Genomic DNA, 19,269 nt, shown 5'->3' with positions numbered 1-19,269 from the left:
ATCCACTTTAAATAAGCACTGCAGCTTACCTTGTGTATAGTCAGAAAATGAGTTCCCAAGAAATAAACACATTTAGGAAGAGAGTGAAAGCTATATCAAGATTCTCCAGAGATACAGGTCATTCCCTGCCTGTTAGTTTTCATTGCATTAGCAACTATTCAGCAAAATCAGTTTGACTGACTAATTTAAGCACCCAGTTTGAAAACTGTCAGGACAAAAGCTCTGTAACTACATTAAATATTCCCTATAGGGTTGAAATTGAATGATCCATTCCTTGCTAATGGCTAATAGTCAAACACCCTCTAGACATCTTGATCTTCTGTCAGGTCTATTTAATTCAAAAGACTTATGGCAGTGTGTCTAGTAAAGTGAAGTTCAGGTTACAAAAGGAGAAAAGCTAGAAAAATACCACCACACATGCACATCTCTACAGGGCAAGATGTAAAAATTGTCATCCAGTTCTTTGCAGAAAAATTCACAAATACAGAAGAAGCATTTTATGTCATTCTTCAGCAAGATGCAATTTTAAGCTTTAAAGGCTTTCAGAAGATCAGATACTTCTAAATTTTTGTAGCCACTTTTCCCTTTAAGCAGCTTACATCGTGGTACTGCAACTCATTCATAAGCACTGACTGGAATTTAAAGAACTTCTCAGAAATGGGTATAGATCTGAGAGGGATAAACATAGATTATACCTCTTGCTATTAGTCTCTGATACCACTAACCAAAAGGATTACTTTGTCCTGCCAACAGTCATATAGCACAAAGATTTGTCAAGGAACTCTAGGTGGCTGTACCCTCTCTTCTGCTGAACACATGGTGATGGGTGATGGGCAGAAACAGTTATTTAGCCCTCCATTCCCACTGTGCTCCTCACTAAGTAGTGCTTTATCTGGTCTCCAACATCCTCTTGGAAAAACCCCACTGCAGCAGAGTTAGAACTGAATAAACTTTCAAGGTAACCACAGTCATTATCTTCAGTGAAAGACAGGTGTGTAAATATTTCTAAATTATGCATGGAAGTCTATTTATCAGACAGTTTACTACACAATCATGATATGAAAAGGGAAAAAATGCTCATTATAAAGAGCAGTTTAGCCATGTAATTACGGTAACATAAACTATCACTGGACGTAAGCATAGTTTAAGTTAAATCAAATGCCATCTGCAAACTGACTCTTCCAGTCTGTTTTATACTCTGTACCAATTCAACGGTTGAATGGCACCAGTTATTTCTGCCAACACACTTCTCATTTAAATACTAACACATTCAGAAATTTTGAAGCAGTTTGTGCACCAGCTTCCATTTTTTAAAGAAGATTTCGGGCAGTTGTGTCATTCCACAGACACATAATTGTAAAATCTTGGTAAATGTAAAATATTTTCCAAGCTGCCCTTCCCATGAAAGTCTGTATCTGTACATAAAGTTCCGAAGTGCTACACATTCCTCCCTCCTGTACACACATCCTGTCATCATCACTGACACACAAATGATACTGAATAATTTGGTACAGAAGCCGTCTTGTGATTATCAAAGTCCACTGGCTGTGCCTTCGCTAACTTCTAACTCGAGAATAATTCTCTTTATATATCCACCTGTCAGAGTAGATCTTAAAAAAAAGCAAGTGAAGTGGCTACTCTCTGCTACTTCTTTTATTTCCAAGAATCAATTTTGCAATAGCAAGTTTCCCAACTACTGTGTTATAGTGTCATTACTATCTTTTATCTCATGAACTTCGAGCATTTTGTGCACAATAACAATTCTAGACATATGGGTTTAAGGCTCAGAAACTAAAACTACCATGTGAACAAGGCAATCATAAATACCATGTGAAAACTGATGAGCCTGGAATCAATTCCAATATAATCATGCAGTGGAGAATCTTTCCAACACTCAAAATAAATACTTTAAAATACTGAACCTTTAGAGAATCTGTATCTCATCTAATAAAGGGTCAGCTGCTAGAAAGCACCTTCCACCACATTTAGCCACCTGCCAGGAGAAAAGTACTCCTCACCATTCCCTGCTCCTTGCTCACCTTGCCAATTTTCAGTGAAGACTATTGAGAAGAATAAGACACCTGTACCTCCTAGACCAATGCTATGAATTTTAGGATGCAGCTAGTACATCAGTGACATAAACAAAAATGCTGATCTTGGCTCTCTTTCCCAGTTGAAGTGGGTAGGGCTATCTTGGACTTCAAGCACAAGAATCAGCTGGATGAGACTTAATTATTCCATATATAATCAGAGAGAGGCTAAGCAGACATTGCAATTAGCGCAGTTCAGCTAATGCTCAACATTTTAATTCCATCTTCCAAAGCTACACCCACCTGTCATGACTAAGCTGATTTTGGAAACAGCACTCCATATCCTAACGTTGGCAGCTCCAGATTTTCCTTTCTTGTTTGTCTGACACTTGCAGGTTTATCTTGAGAGGAGGTTGTATTTCTTTGCACAGGTTTCTGCCTGGGAAAAGCAGATGCCTGCGAACCAGTGGGAATGTGGACAAATAGAAACATATCTGGACAGTGTCTGTCAGTATTTCAGGTTTCCCTTGAATCCTCCTACTACACAAATTTAACTTTCTCAAAACTGTGACCCACAAGCAATTTTTTTTTTGGTCGCAATGTGTTTGTTTGCACCATGTGGTGTAAATTTCAGGAAGCCTGAACCTTCTTTTCAAAAGTGCAACAGAGTACAAAGATTTATCTCCTCCTTCTATACAAAATTTGTAATAAAGAATTATAAAATTTAATCAGTCTTAAGAATATTTTACATAGTACATTGAACACATTGTCATAAGCTAGAAGAAATTTTAGCTTTACACATACATACACACATATATATACACACACTTAAACATAAATAAGCAAGTATAAATACCTGAGGTATATCAGAAAACCTAAACTATTAGTTAACATCATTTAGCACTCCTTTCTCCAAACAAAACAAAGATTTCCACACCCAAAGAACATAAAGCTTTACCTGATCAGCTGTTGTAACATCAGAAATTACAGCATCAGGGGGTCTCTGGGGTGGGACTGCTGTTAACTAAAGCACAAGTTATGGCATTATTAGTATTTCACAGCAAAAATCTTTTATCCATACCTAATGCCAGAATATACCAGTTATGTATAAAAAGAAACAATATTAACCAAATTGATAAGCTTCCTCCTATCCTTTCTACATTTATGGACAAATAGAAAAAGATAGTCCAGAAAACATCACATATCAAGGTTAGCCCTACAAAGACAGTGATTCTGAGGCATCAGACCCTGCCTACAGTTACATGACTTACCTGATGTGTTTGATAACATTTCTTCAAAATTATCCAAAAAAGCCAAGCAAGAATTACTCACTCAGAAAAGAAATAGTTGTCTCACAGAATAGTAAAACGCTTTGGAACACATAAACAAAAATTAAGCTCTTAAAATAATACTTTTAAATGTACAATGAAGAACAAATTTACAAATTTATTTACTACCTCACCTGTGGACTCTGATTCATTACTTTTCACCTTTATGAGCTTCCAGCGCCTTTTTGTTTTACACTTTTTTCTTTTTTTTTTTTGCAATTACATACTGCATATTAAGCCCTACTTTACTGCAAAAAAGCTGTCCCTTGTGCAATCTACAGCTTCATAGCTCAGTTTCAAAGACATTAATCTTACCAGCAGACTGACAGAGAACATCTTAGATCATGACAAACATAAAGTAGACCATAACCAATTCAAGCTATTAAAGTAGCTGAAATAATTTTTTTCTCCTCTACTCCTTGTATTTTTAAAACAAACAAAAAGTCTAGAAAGAAACTAGCATAAGCTCTAAAGTGAAAGGAAGCAAATTGATTCTCACCTGTACCAAGTTCACATATCTTAATTTGTGTAAGGTCTTTACCAAAGGAGAGAGAAATAAAAAGAAACCAAGTGCTTTGTAGTTTCAAGTCTAAAAAAAGCAAAGGCTCTTCCTTCTTTATTAACACAGAGCAAGACCACTTCTTGGGTGGAACACTTGATAAGCACTCCTCTTGTCACTTCAGAGAATCACAGTGGACCTACACAATCAGCTTGATAACAAGAACATTTCCTAAACATGCTCTCAAAACAACCATGACTTGCCAATCTATCTTCAGCTCATTTAAAGAAACTCAGCTTGACCTACTGAGTCATTAAAACCAACCAACACGTGAATCAACAATCAACGAAACGTCTCTACCCACAGGTCAAGAAACCCGCAGCTCAAGAGGAGACACATGACGTACACAACACATGGCTCACCACAGACCCCAACTTGGAAATCTCTCCTCTTGACTTGCAATACAATTTTCAAATACAATAAAAATGTTAAGTGACAAAATGACAGACTACAACATATGTCTGCTCAGCTTAGGATTTCTTTGTGCACAGAGGGGCATGAAACGCTTTTTAATTGGGAAGGTCTGCAAGAAAAAAGCAGGAAAATCCACAACTAGAAAACTGGCCACTCACATGCCAATGCCTCTGTTGAAATTGCTCTATTTTTGTCTTACGGAGACTACATTTTAATCATGGGAAGGAGCTGCCTGAAGCAGGTATTCTTCAAATGTTAAAATGTAAAAATGCATATAACATTCTCACACTTCACTAAATAGAGTGAAGAAATTGCAGTTGCTTGAAGTGCAATATTTCACTAAGAAGTGCCAAAGCACTACACTGGACTCACTGACATCATCACAATAGGTTAGCCTTGAACCACAGGGTTTTTTATATGCACTGCTTATAAAATCTGATTGCAGAACAATTAAGGACAATTAAGGATTAAGAACAATTAAGACCCCAATACACTGCAACAATTTCCTGTGAATTTTTTTATACTACAGAGAAGCTCTTTAAAGCAGCAGGCATTTCAGTACCTGATTTCTGAAGTTAATATATCATAAAATTTTTATATAATTGATACAGGTTTAAGTAAAAAATCTGTAAGTTTACATCCAAAAATCCCAAAGAATATCAGCTACAGTATTTCAGATACATGAAACCTAGGCATTTCTTTATTAATGTTCAAAACCACGGAGCTTAACATACCGTCTCACTCAACTGTTTATTACTGTAGTGCCTCAGGGCTCTAGTTCACAATAACAACATGAAGTTACAGCTGACACTGCCCTCAAACACGGCACTGAAGGGGACAATGTCAGGTACCCAAATAGCTACCTCAAGCATTTTGACTTACACACTGTGTTCATGTGACAATGTTTGCTACTTGCTTACTCTCTGAAAACAGAAACGTTCAGCTCCAAACTGTAATGCCACTTCTCTCTTCCTCTTTATGCTTTCCAAGCCTCTTCCATACAAACATATAGATTTAGAAAGAGCTACACCTACAGGTCTTTTCTAGAAACTGCAAGCTCAACCCTAATACTGCTTTCCATTAGCATATTCTACCATTTCAAATATTTCAGTGTAGAAATACTTTGTCTGTGTAACATTTATCAATTCACTTTTCTTTCTAACTCTCAAAACAAAACCACTGGTTTCCCAAGACCTGAACAATACCTTTTCACTCAGGCTCTGCAGTGAACAGAAGTATTTAAATTCCATCAGAGTTTGCTCAGCCACACTGCTTAATGCTAGTTTATACTTCCTAGTTCATATAGCTAATATTTTTCTTGCAGTGCTGACAGAACTCTTTATGTGTTTGGTGTTTTTTTTTTTAAATATGGATATGTGTGAATTTACCTTGGCTTTTTCTGATGTTCGTTTTCCACCAAATCCTCCAGCTCCAACAAAAAACAAAGAGAACTGATTATAACACACGAGGTCCTTTCCACAATAGGTATTCACTGAAAGAAAAAGAGGAGGAAGGTTATATATTGTCTTCAATCTCCTTTTCCATACAACTAGCATGTGTTGTTACAAGAGACAAGTTCAGATGGAACTTGACAAAGCTCGTTTTAACAATTGACAGTGATCACACTTTCACACTGCACTGTTGCAAGTCACTTTCCTAGTAGGGAAGACTAATTATATGTTTCAAATAATATCATGAACTTTATCTATTTGAAAGCATTAAAATTTAAAAATGAGCTATCAAAATGGTGACAATATTCAAGGTGCTAAAACATTTGACAACACAGAACTGAAATTAGATTTATCTCAGCAACTCAGGCTGTAATAATTTATTTATCTAGAACTGTACTATAAAATATGATGTATTAAAAGCTAGTGAAACTACCCAGTGTGTTAAACAGATTATGAACTCAAACAAAAAGTGGTACTAGCACCTTGTATGAGAAGAGTTCCAGAGTTCAAGGTCACCTGCTTCTTCTTTTGAAGAAGTTAGACTTCTTACACTGAACTGAGATTCAACTTCCTACTGTGGTTCATAGCTATTTCACTCCTTTACACCTCAGACTGGAATACACAGAACTGTTTTGTTATTAATGTTAATTTCCAGTTCCAGAAGAAATTTAAAAACCAGAGACTCTGCTCATAAAAAGAACTTTTGCGTCTTGCAGGAATAAACAGACTTCATATTAGCCCAGGATAAAAACAAAACACAGCTATGAGGAATGGTCAGTAAAAAACCTTTCACAATTTTATCTGACCACTGAAGGAATAAAAGGTCAACAGTGTTTAGAGATTCAGTCTATAAACCTCCTCTTTCTGTCTAATTTCCCAAAGAACCTTGGCATAATCACATGTAATGAGAGTAAGATTCTGAAAATTCCAAATTATCAATTTCGGAGACATTCTCATCCTCTAACTTGGATTTAAAAGGAAGCAAATGGGTTTTGTTTAGAATAGAACAATGCAGACATATAAAAGGAATACAGGACATACTCTTAAAGACTGATGTTTTGCAGATGGGTCTACATAACATAATGATATGATTAACCTTTCCAAAACCACCCATAAAACACATGCAAACATGCAGACACCCACCCCTTCCTGTGGGGTGGAGGAATATAAACTGGTTACCTTCAGGCAGGAGAAAGTATTATTATTGTTAAGAACTTTGATCTGTTTGCATACTGCATTATTCTACCTACTCAGGAAGAAAGTGTTCTTATTGCAGTATGCTGACTACCCAAGAACAATTACACTTTGATCTGTTTGCATGGTGCACTGTTCCACCTACACAGGAAGAAAGTGTTTCTAATTCAGTAGGTCAACTGACCAAGAACAATTACACAGCCACCTCTCACTGAGATTTAATAAGCTAAAAGTCTTCTCCGTGAAAGGGCTGGCAGTTATTGGTATAGCTAGTTAAAAATGAAGCCTAATAAATATAACTGCACCCCCATCAAAAGCCATAAAATATTTTACCATCTATTAGCAAGACTGCTCCTGATCCTTTGTCCAGAATATCAGCAACAGTTGCAACTGATCTTAATTCTCCTGTAAGAATAGAACACGGACACATTGTAAGGTTTTGATTCAGGAACAAAGCCCACAGATCACTCTTTACACTTGCTTACTAACTATCTTTCTTACTAACCTCCTTACCTACTGCTATCATTGTTGCCATTGCTGTTGTTGTTGTTATCAACATCATCATAAGCATTGTAAAAGTCATATTAATTACAATTGTCCCAACTATAACAACAGTGTCTAGGAATCTTTGCAAATCTTGGTTTGAAGATCTGAGTGTTGTTTTGCTTGGGATATTTTTATAACTTCTGGGGGTTTTTTTAAATAGAATTTTGCTATAGTTCATGTATTCAGAGCTAAACACATCACTTTTTAGACTCAAACATATTGCAATCTTTAAAGATAGATCCAATAATTTAAGGATTGTCCACAGATTTCAGGAGGGCTAAGGTAACCACAGTCCTACAGAAGAGAAACTCAGCTCAGAGCCTGGGCACAGGGGTCTCTGAAATTTGTCATAAAGGTTACTGCTTTAGCGACACACATGTGTTTATAAATCAGCCTACAGAATGCAAAACCAAAAACCTTTACGAAGTCCTAGCAATCCACTACTAATCATCAGATTTCTTTGTATTAAATATAAGTTTCAGATAATTTTTTGTTTCAACAAAATTCTGCCATTTACTTGCAGCTTGCATTTTTTTTGCTACCATCTCAAAAACTTAATTTTCATAAACTACCAATGAGGAAATCCAGACACATGCATATCCTGAATTAATGTAACAAGTAACTCTCAGATACTGTAATCTGGGAAAACTCAGCCATCTCTAAAAAGAATTTGCTACTGCAGTAACTAATGCCTTGAGAATTCTAACAGGAAGAAAAGTAATTGTTATTAGCTTCCTCATTACTATGTTCTTTTTTTTTTTTTTTTTTTACATACATAGTTTAAATCTGATCCTCTTACAGGCACACAGACACAATCAATACTGAAAAATTCTTAGGTAAATATCCCAAAAGTTTCATGACATAACCTTATTGAAATATTTTCAAGTTTTGGTAGTTAGTACCAAATCAGATGAATAATCCACAGGTATGTAGTGTATTTGCTTATTGTATCAAAGATAATGCATACATTACTAAGTATACTGTAGAAAAGCAACACCTGATCTCAATAACACATTTTCAGAATTCCTTCAAGAACACAACAGGTTACCCCTCATTTCCCCCACTCCTAGTAAAAAGGATATGCAGTACTACAGCTTGAAACAAAGCTACCCTATTTCCATTTACAACATGGCTACAGGAACTGTTGTCAAAGTGAAAAACACATCAGCAACACACAAGGACTGACCTGAGGTTGGTAATGGTTTAAAAAGCTCCAGATATTGCTCTCCATGCAGCATCTATGTAAAGAAAGACAGTGCTGTAAAAACTATCAATAGATTGCTTCCTCCCCCAAGTCAATACACAGCTATTTTAGAAAGTGTCTATTTTAGAAAGTGTCCAGAGCAAGCAAATTAAAAAACCCCAAGTTTTATTATTTTGATTTTATAACTTCATACCCGAAATATTTTCAAATACAGTTTTAAGCTTTTATGGTTTTAAAAAAGTGTAGTGAACACAAAGTAAAACTGAATATCAAATTCATCATACATCTCATCATAGAAGATGCATTATACAAGTGAAGTAAATGAGTAATTTCTTCGGATGTAAGAATACAAACCACTGAATTTTTAATTTGTAAACAAAAGGAACTTAACAATATTACAAAAATACTAACTGAAGTCACCTTTCAGTTATATGACACACAAGCAAAATTAGCTACTTTAGTCTTCCATACCCTTGCAAGATCAATATTTAGTCCTGAAAGAGAAGGAACACCATCAAACATCGATGTCTGAGCAGGAATTACTCCAAAGCTGGGTAAACAGCAGAATTCTTCACTTCCTTCAAAGAGAAATTTTAGGTGGTCTGGATCCTTAGTTGACATTCCCACACCAAGTGCATACAGAATAGGCTCCAAGTGAGTGTATTTATACACGTTGGTACCCAATTTACGGCCAACAATGCTTGCCTGGAAATAAGAAGTCAGCATAAAATAAAAATCAAAACCAGTTAATATTGAACTTGCATTCTTTCTGTAATTCTTCTATCAAACCTGATGACTGAGGATTTTCTTTACAGTCACATGTACACATAAAGTGTGTACACCATAAAATATTAATGTATTCATTGCAATACAAGCAACCCAAATGCAAAACTTTATACCTTGCTTCAAGCAACCTACCTCAAGAATAAATGGTGTAATTTCATTCAGCTGCATTCTCAGCAGTGCATAAGATTTTTTCAAAAACAAACCACAACTGAAATAATTAATACCATAATAGGACTAAAATTAGGAATAATTATCTATAGAGAAGGAGCCAGAGCAAAATAACACTGCCCAACAACACCCAAGCTCTGTCGCTTTTCTGAATACCCTAATTAGAGATGCTCAACAGAACCTACAAGTGCTTAGATTCTGCATTATCCAGGCTATTCAGCCATAAGTTTTCCTACCATCAAGAGGAAAAATAGAAACTGGAGTCTGGAGATGTTTTTCATTGTGCTCCCTCATTTCACATTTTAAAGCCCATCTTTCTTTTTTGCAGACAGCAAGCCAGCGTACAAGCTGGGCAGCAACACTGGTCTCTCTACTCAAGGTTTTCACCCAGCTTTGAGTGCATCTGGTAGACAGATGTACTTACCGTGTCAACAGAAGAAGAGACCACTGATCCAGAGCTTGTTGAATTCATAGAAACATCCCCTTGAGATTCTATCTGACTTAGAGCATCACTTAACACACTTATGGACTCTAGAGAAAGGAGTTGAAAAAAACTCACTTTTAGATAACCAAACACGACACACTCCAGTAACAGACACAAAACACACATATCAATCAGCAAATGAGCCTGGTATTTCTCAGTTCACCTTTAAACACAGTAAATATACATCTGCAAATGGAGCACGGTGCTGCATTTTGCAAGTATCCACACAAAAGTAGAGGAAAAGTGATTTCTATACAGGTTTCCTCACTTCTGCACCCACCAGTCAATGACACATATCTCAATGTGTTAAGGAGAACTGTCTGAGAAACAAATATCTGAAAATTACTACTGATTCTCTTATGAGAATTATTTGCAATTCAAGTCACAGGTCTAATCTCCTGCTTGCTACCCTCTTTCCTGAATAAAACAGATAGAAAAGCAAATAAGTCTGAGACTGAACAATGACAAAATTATAAATGAGATGATGCGTGGCTGAATGCAGCTATGGTCACGGCAGGCCATCAAGAACAACTTGTTCCTTGAAGCTTAATAGGGCTAAAATCAATATTAAAAGATTAGAAAGAATCAAACAAAAGGTGATGAGAATCTCGCAAAGAAAAATAAAAATGTGTTTAAATCAGGGAAATGCACAATCATTTCTTAACGACCTTAACACAGAGTCACTCCCCTCCACTTCAAAACCCCTGTGCCCATACTGACTTGCACTGCTGCTTGCTTTAAGTCAATGTTGCTCTATCACACAGCACTACTCTAGACAGCCTGCAAGGCAAACTGCATGCTCTCTTGCAGAATTCTGTTCTCCTAAAGTATCTTGATTACCAGTCTCACTGCCAGAATCATCATAACATTTGTCTGTGGCCTGAATCTTGTGAAGAAAAAGAACATCTAAGAAACAAACATATGTTGTCACCTCTTTTTCCAAAGACAAGCTTCCTCTTTGGATACAAGGTCTGTCACAATATGACATGAGGTTATGACACTTACATAATGTGAAAATGTGCAAAACAAGATTTCTAATTTGTAAGAAGCTTTTAAAAGGTAATCTCTTTTATCTCTTTGTTAGTTCATTAAATGAATAAAAGAAAAGTAATACAGAGCTATTGGAAGAAGTAACAGACTGTTTCTACTCTTTCTGCGTGAACAGAAGGAAGCTTTCACATTGCTTTAAAATCTTCACAGGAGAATACAGGTTTGACCTCCAAGCAAACCTGAATATTTCCTCAACTTAGCATGGCCACAAACTACTTACATGCAGGAATATAAAGATCACTTTTAATGGTGAGACTTAAAGATTAACAACATGCATTTTTGACAAAATTATTTGTCATAATTAAGATCAACAGTTTAAAGGTAACCTATAAATTAATAATGGTGCAGAATACTACAATCTCCTCTTCAAGGAGTCTTTCTTCCAGGATGTATGATGTGAGTGGACTATAGAATCGGTGACCTGGCTAGTGTCCGGCTGAACATAAGGAGATCACAGAGTCATAGAATAGTCTGGGTTGGAAGGACCCAGACTTAAAGGTCAGCTAGTCCAACTCTGCAATGATCAGATACATCTTCAACTCGATCAGGAAGCTCAGAGCTCCATCACACCTGACATTGAATGTTTACAGGATGTCACATCTACTACCTGTCTATGAAAAACCTGTTCCAGTGTTTAACCATCCCATGTAAAAAACTTCCTCTTTACAGCTCACCTAAATCAAGCCTTAGTTTTAAGCCACCACCTCTCATCCTATTGCAACAGGCCCTGCCAAAAAGTTAAGTACTGAAAGAGTACAAAAAGGTGTCACTGAAGTCTCCTCTTCTCCAGACTGAGGAAACCCAACTCTCTCTGCCTTTCCCTTTAGAAGAGGAGTTCCATCATTTTTATGGCCCTCCTCTAGTCTTGCTCCAGAGCTGGTCTGTCTTTCCTGGGTTGAAGATTGCAGAGCTGGATGTTGTACTCCAAGTGGAGAGGAGACCTCTGGGGGGCAGAATCAACTCCCACAACCTACTGGACATGTTTCTTTTGATGCACCCTGGGATACAACTGACTTTTCAGGCTGAAAGCGCACATTGCCAGCTTTTGTCCAACTTTTCCTCCACCAGCAACTCCAAGTTGTTCCTGACACCTTCATCCTGTATTGACACTGAAGCTTACCCCAGCCTAGGTGTAACACCTTGCACTTGGCATTGTTGAAGCTCATGAAGCTCCCATGGGCTCACTCATGCTTGTCCGGGTCCCCCTGGATGACATACCACACTCCTCAGCTCGGTGCACCCTCAGCAAGTTTGCAGAGGGTGTACTCAATCTCTTATCCATGTCATCAATTAAGCTATTACACAGTACTGTTCACTATACAGGTCATTGAGGAACACCTTTCATTACTGATCGCCATGAGGACATTGAGACATTGACCATCCAACCAACACCTCCTCCACTGAACAACTCATCTGTCACATCCATATCTCAACAATTTAGACAAATGTTATGGGGGGAATGTGTCAAAGGCCTTACACAAGTTCAGACAGATCATATTCACAGGCCTTCCCTTACTCATTAATGAAGTCACTCCATCACAGAAGACCATTGGGTTGGTCAGACAGGATTCACCCTTGGTGAATCTGTACTGCGTGTCTCAAATCACCTTCCTGTTCTCCATGACCTTCCCACGCACAGAGTTGAGGCTCACAGGATGGTAATTCGCAACTTACTTTCTAACTTTTTTTTTAAGAACAAAGAAATACACAATTTTACCAAGGGGTATAATTTTGTCAGAAACAAACCCAGTAGGAAACTTTTTCATTAACACAGTTATCTAATTATTGGTATAGGGGTATTTTTTACATTGCTGGACTATCAGTGAACTCTAAAACCTTAAGCATTCACCACCTCAGAACAGTCTGCTATTGTACAGCAAATCATTAGCAGACAAAAGGAAAAGACTAAGCTGGAGAACAAAGATTGAAAATAGTCACAACAAAGGGCATCTCCTTCCAGAAGTATTAATTTTCCAATAAGGGGACATTGCATATGAACCATACCCCTTAACAACAGAGGAAACACCACAAGTGTTTAAACTTTTTAAATACATATAAGGAAAGCTGACACTGAAGCTGGAACACTTCTCTACTTATGCAAATTCTTCATATACACACGAAATATGCATACATAAACACACACCTTCAATGTGTTTTACATTAATTTGCTCAATGTCAGACATAAGCTTTTAAGATGTGCCAAAAGTCAAAAAATAAGAACACTCAAGTTATTTTCTTTACATAATAATGTAAATAGATAGCTTCTAAAGAGAATTAAAAAGACACAAAAATTTCTAAGAGCCAATTACAGACCTTTAGCTCACATTTTCACAGCTGAAGAGAAGCTTGAGACAGAGTGCCTCACCCACGTCATAGACACAATAAATTCTGCTTCCCTAGATAAAGAACAATTACACTAACTTGTGCAAGAGATACTAAGAATGCTGTGTACAGTATACAGGATGGAAGACAGGAATGGCTGTCCTCTGCCTCTACCACAACACAGTCTGGTTCCCTTTCCACAATAGGAAGAATTGGACAATGACACAAGAGTAAGTAGTACACAAGAGTACACGAGAGTAAGTAGGTGGGAGTCGCACCAACATGCAGTGCATGGTGCAACTGTGACCTACTGCACCCTGGACCACACAATCAGAAGCTTCTGCATCACACTTAATTTGGTCTTCCTGCTTTATGTACAGAATACAAGCCTCTCTTATCAGTATTACTAAAACAAGAACTAAGATTAGCATGTCAGATTACAGGGTTTTCTACTACATTAAAAGCAAATGCTTTATCTCATTCCTCTTCGGGGTTTTTTTCCAACTGCACCTAATGCTCAGCACACAAATGCTCTCCACAACATCATATTACTCAAATTAAGGAAATCTGCAGGGAGAGTTTTAACTTGCAGATGTTAAGTATTGTACCTTTTAATCTTTACTGCAAGAAGTCTAATTAGTTTCCTTTATTTCACAGTCAAATACCTTCAAGCAATAAAGAGAATTTGACAGCAGAAGAAACTTCAAATAGAATAAAAATTCTATTCAGCGAACAAGAATTTTCCTTGTTATGCTGATTCTCACAAATATACAATACTAGAACTAATGGACAAGTTTTTATTCAGTATCTGTGGTTTGATGGCACTGGAAGGAAAAAGTTGTATCTTGACTAAGTCCATAACAGAAACTAAGCCATGGAAGATCCATGCCGATGTAACATTTTTCATTTCCTGACTGCAGAAACCTGCCATATTGTATTGTAAACACCTTTACTTGAAGTTTAAAACCTTCTTCAGTTTTTCCTCCCCATAACATCAACTGGCAGATGTGAAATACCATATACAATGTTGAAGTAACTTTGAAAAGAAATCCCTATCTACAACACTTTTCTGTTAGCAACCTATAAAAGTAACACAGTTTATATGACAGGTCCTAGAACAGATCAGAAGTGATAAAACTGGAATTATATTGTTATAAATACCATTCCATAGCAGAACAGAGAACATGCATAAACTTGGATACATTTGGATACAGGATACCTGTAAGCCAAAGATCAGTAAGGTGACCTAGAACTACTGTTTGGATGGTTACATTCCCCAGTGTGCCAAGACGTGAGGGAAAGGACAAAGTGTGTACTCTGCTGGTTCTAGTAAAGCCATCTAAAAGTCTTTCCTTAAGGTTTTTAACAAAATATCCTAATGGATTTTGGAACCAATGGCTTAAACATCTACTGTGCATTTAAGTATCTTTGAAATTCAAGTGACACTGTATATATGGATGCCTTTTTCCCTCCTGCCCTGCACTCTTAAATGCTGGCAAGGAACAAGAAAAGTAAACAAAGCATTGAAAGAGAAAATCATTTCGGTCACCAGCCAAGGGGGTGATGTGACCCAAGAAGATAAGGCACAGTAAGAACTTTTTTGCCATGATATATCCCACTACTTAACCAGAGCATTTTGGTGGTGAAATGTTGATCAAAAACCAAGATTCCAGGACTGCAAATACAATTTCTCTATTACACTATGCTGTCTGCATGTGGGTGCAATCAAATAAAACACTGTCATCAGTTTGACTCTAATGCTTACAATGACCATGATGTCACTGCTCTAGAAACTGTTAAGATAAATCATGTCTTAATGCTATAGGTAAGAACATAGCAGTTGCTTTAGAAAGATCTGACCATACTGAAACAGTAAATGATTAATGTAACATATTTACAAGAAAATTCATTAGTGCTGTAGATTTTGAAGTTTGAGCAAATGTTTGAAAGAAATCATTCCCTTCTAAGCTTTGCTTACCCAAGCTATCCACATACACAGAACCAAAGCATAGTTTGGATTGGAAGGGACCTTCAGAGGTCAGCTAGTCCTGGCCTCCATCAACTTCCGGGTAGGGACATCTTCAAGTAAATCAGTTTGTCGAGAGCCCTGTCTTACCAGACCTTGCGTCTTTCCAGGCATAGGGAATCCACCACCCCTCTGGGCAACTTATGCCAGTGTGTCACCACCCTCACTGTAAAAATCGTCCCTCTTATATCTAATATAAACTGATAGTCTTTTAGCTTAAAACCATTATCCCTTGTCCTATTGCAGCAGTATACATTTGTCCCATCTTTCCCGTATTTCTCAGAGGCCTCCATAAAGTACTGAAAGGCCTCCCAAAAACATTCTCTTCCCCAGGCTGAATGGCCCCAACTTAAAAGTCTCCCTTACCTTGAATGGTTCTGGGTTTGCTGGCATTATCAAAGTCACACACCTTCTCCCATTTATCTCTCACTGCTTCAGGTGTCATTGGCTGATTCCTTCCCCTGACAATGGCACCCAAGGATCGCTCCCAGCGCACTAATGGGAAACATCAGCCAGAGAGTTCCAGTAACAAACAGAGAAGCTTTTCATTTCTTTAGACAACTTTCCTCTAGGCCACTACCTTCATGATGGTACAATAAGGGAAACATCTTAGGTGCTCCAATGTAACTCATCAGTATAACTACTAGCTGAACTAAAAGGGTTCACTGCTTTAACTAGCATTTTAGAAAGGGAATAGCACTACTTTTAAGCTTCACTGAAGCTGTAACAGACTTTTTACTCTCTAAAAATACTAGGTTTAGGATTCTGTCTACTGAAAAGTTGTAGCTAGTATTCATCTACAGACTCTCTTCTGACAGGACTTTGACTACTACTGCTTAGGTAATCTTCTGAAAGCATAGAAAACTACAGGGAAAAAGTGAAAACTATTTGTTAGCTGTAAAAGAAACTTCATTCCAGTAGCCAGCACCTCTAAATGGTCTCTGAAGTTGTATTTCAATACTGTAATCTGAGAGAAACTGGTAAGGCCAATGTGAATTAGTTCCATTAGGATACAGGCATGGATTACTTGGATTGTAATTCAAATACTTAACCAGTTATGTTGGGTTTGCCATTAATTAGCAAAAGGCAATGAATAAGGCCATACTGGTACTTCATTAACAATCTGGTTTCATTTCAGTTAACTTCAACAATAACCATTATAATGATGAAAAATGGTATTTTCTCTTGATCAAAGTGCAGATTTTCAGCTGTATTAAAACTTAACTGCTCGTAAAGGGCAGCAAGACATTTTGTGCTACTACCCTGCTTCTTTTAATGTTTGCCACACCTCTCAGAAACACTATTCCACTTACACAGAACACTTGCAGTTAGCTAGAAATGTACAAAATGGTTATCAAGATGGAAAAAAAAATTAAAAGTAAGCAGAATGACTTCCTGAATTAACAGCCCTACTTCCAATCCTCTGATGACACTCATGTAGGCTGAAAAGTTGTGCAGATCATGAAAAAAGTGCTTGTACTAGGTTCAATGGATTTGGGAAAAAAGTCAAGGTATCACACACTGAATATTTTTTCTTCTCATAAGTCCTCAGTTATCACCTGCAAGTTTTCCTTAAATTAGTATTTATGTTAGTTATTGGAGTCACTAAGGAAAATACATGGGTAGCATAGCTACTGGTTATTTAAGAAGACTAATTGCCTTAGCATGCCTACACACTAGTATTTTAATAGAAGCATAAGTAATAGTGGAAAGTAATTAAAAAAGATTAAATTAGAAATGAAAAACATGCCTGTTTATCAGCATGTGATACTTTATATAATGAAAAATTAAAGTTATCAACAAAAGACAGCAACATATACTTAGCACCACAAATTCTACTTCAAATTATGCCCAGGATCCAAGAGTTGAAGTTAGTTAGGCAGATTTTCATTTACTGTTAGTTCAAAAGCATAACAATGCACAAACCTAAGTTACCAGTTTTTCCCATATGAAGTTGAAGTTTTGACTTTTACCAAATATAAGCAGTTTTCTCAGAACCCTAGGCTTTTATTCATCTTCTTGACTGAGTAAAAAACGTCTTGAGCATACAGGTTAAGTCTAAAGAAAATTTGCACAGTCTTGATGTCAATTCCAAAAACAAGATCAATCCTCCAACATAAAGTACTTACATTTTCCAATCCACCCAGCTCCCACCTGCCAAGAAAAAAATAATATCATCAGCTTAGGACATGCTACAAAGCAAAGCTTTTGTAATGTTGGGAAACAAAACTATACTCCAGAAAAAACTCAATATATTAAGAATTTCTGAACTACTGCTGGTTGTATTTAACAGTTTAGTCAAGCACCTGAATGTGATCAACCTAAAACAGTTTTCATCTAATATATGAGTTAGCAGTTGGATGCCAATACCTATAATGAATATCATAATTAAGTAATTACTCCTTCCTGCAAGCTACTTTCTATGTTAAAATGATTTTCAGAACAAAAATGTCTTTCGAATTTTGGTATCTTTTCAACCTTAAAACCGTACAATAAGAACTACAACAATCAAATTGGTAGCATTTTGAGCACAGACCAGAACTTGGCTAAGCTGCTACTGCCTGAAGTACTTGTCGAATACTGCACAACTAGATCAATATTTCTTCTGTCTATGCTGAGTATGTAGTTCACACATGGTCACTCAGTTTCAGCAAAAGGTTTAAGGCTGGGCAAGATAAAACAAACAACTGATATTGGGGGAAAGAGCAAAGGGAGGGAAGGAGGGAGAAGAAAGGAAAAATAAAAAAAATTACCTCAAACAGACTGCCATTTTCAGCACAGCTCTCGTGGCAAAGCCAAACTACTAAAGGAGCAACATATTCTGGTTTGAAAGCATCGACCAGATCTAGAGCAAATCGGAGTGGGGAATCATGAAATAGAAATACTCTACAGTTTCACCAAATTATTTAATCTAATACCCTCTTATGAACAGCAGAACCAGGAGAATTTTATTAATAGTGTTCTGTCATGGAAAGAAAGGACCAAGTAAATGAAACATTTGAAGATTCAATAAATGCAAACATCTAGTGAGATACATATATGCTGCCTAAGCCCATGACATGGCTTCTCAGCCAGAGATGAAAGTCTGTTTAACTGTTGGGAACACTGCTACATGCAGACTGCAAAGCCAGATAACCTTTCTAAATTTCCACCTGACAGGCAGCCTGAAACAAGGGCAAGACAGCTATACATAATCCTGACGGAAATGTACCAGAGCAATTTTTCTTTTAGTATGCTAGTCAAGTATATAGACATGACATTATGAAAATAATCGCAGTGGCTGATTGTTTAAGAATTATATCATTTGAAAATACTGATTTTTCCAAACAATACAGAGAATTATCACCCTGCTAAATTTACATATCAATCCTATTTTGGGATTTTCATTGACATCTAGCACAACAGAAAGCTATCTGAAAATTGAGACATTGTCATGGAACAGTGTGGTTGTCCAGGCAGCTCTTATCACATATTCTATCCACTGTCTGAATATTAAGATTGCTTAATTTCCTTTTTCAGTTTTTAGAATATTATTCTTTCAACAGCAGTAGATATATAGCTGTTCCTCAGCTAAAGGTCATCAAGCATTTTCAACTATAGCCAGATTTTCTCAGATGAAGAGCTAGGAAAGCTTATCATTACAAGTACTTCTTTAATAGCAAAACTAAGGTACACAGAAGTTCATTTTTAGAAGTTCCATAAAGTAG

The 19,269-nt window shown here is 36.8% G+C and overlaps 1 protein-coding gene across 2 annotated transcripts in view; it reads right to left on the bottom strand.

Moving 5' to 3' along the window:
* HSD17B4 (hydroxysteroid 17-beta dehydrogenase 4) overlaps positions 1-19,269 on the bottom strand; it is a 62,342-nt gene that overhangs the window by 29,455 nt on the left and 13,618 nt on the right. For both annotated transcript variants that reach the window (XM_038123811.1, XM_038123812.1), the window contains exons 9-17: positions 18,316-18,407; positions 17,692-17,716; positions 15,929-16,057; positions 10,105-10,211; positions 9,198-9,431; positions 8,709-8,760; positions 7,310-7,381; positions 5,720-5,823; positions 2,989-3,054 (exon numbers count right to left, since the gene is read on the bottom strand). In XM_038123811.1, coding sequence (XP_037979739.1) covers positions 2,989-3,054; positions 5,720-5,823; positions 7,310-7,381; positions 8,709-8,760; positions 9,198-9,431; positions 10,105-10,211; positions 15,929-16,057; positions 17,692-17,716; positions 18,316-18,407 — 881 coding nt within the window. The remainder of the gene's footprint in view (positions 1-2,988; positions 3,055-5,719; positions 5,824-7,309; positions 7,382-8,708; positions 8,761-9,197; positions 9,432-10,104; positions 10,212-15,928; positions 16,058-17,691; positions 17,717-18,315; positions 18,408-19,269) is intronic.

The sequence above is a fragment of the Motacilla alba genome, chromosome Z, assembly GCF_015832195.1.
Source record: "Motacilla alba alba isolate MOTALB_02 chromosome Z, Motacilla_alba_V1.0_pri, whole genome shotgun sequence".
Lineage (NCBI taxonomy): Eukaryota > Metazoa > Chordata > Aves > Passeriformes > Motacillidae > Motacilla > Motacilla alba.
This window is presented reverse-complemented; position numbering and strand designations above follow the sequence as displayed.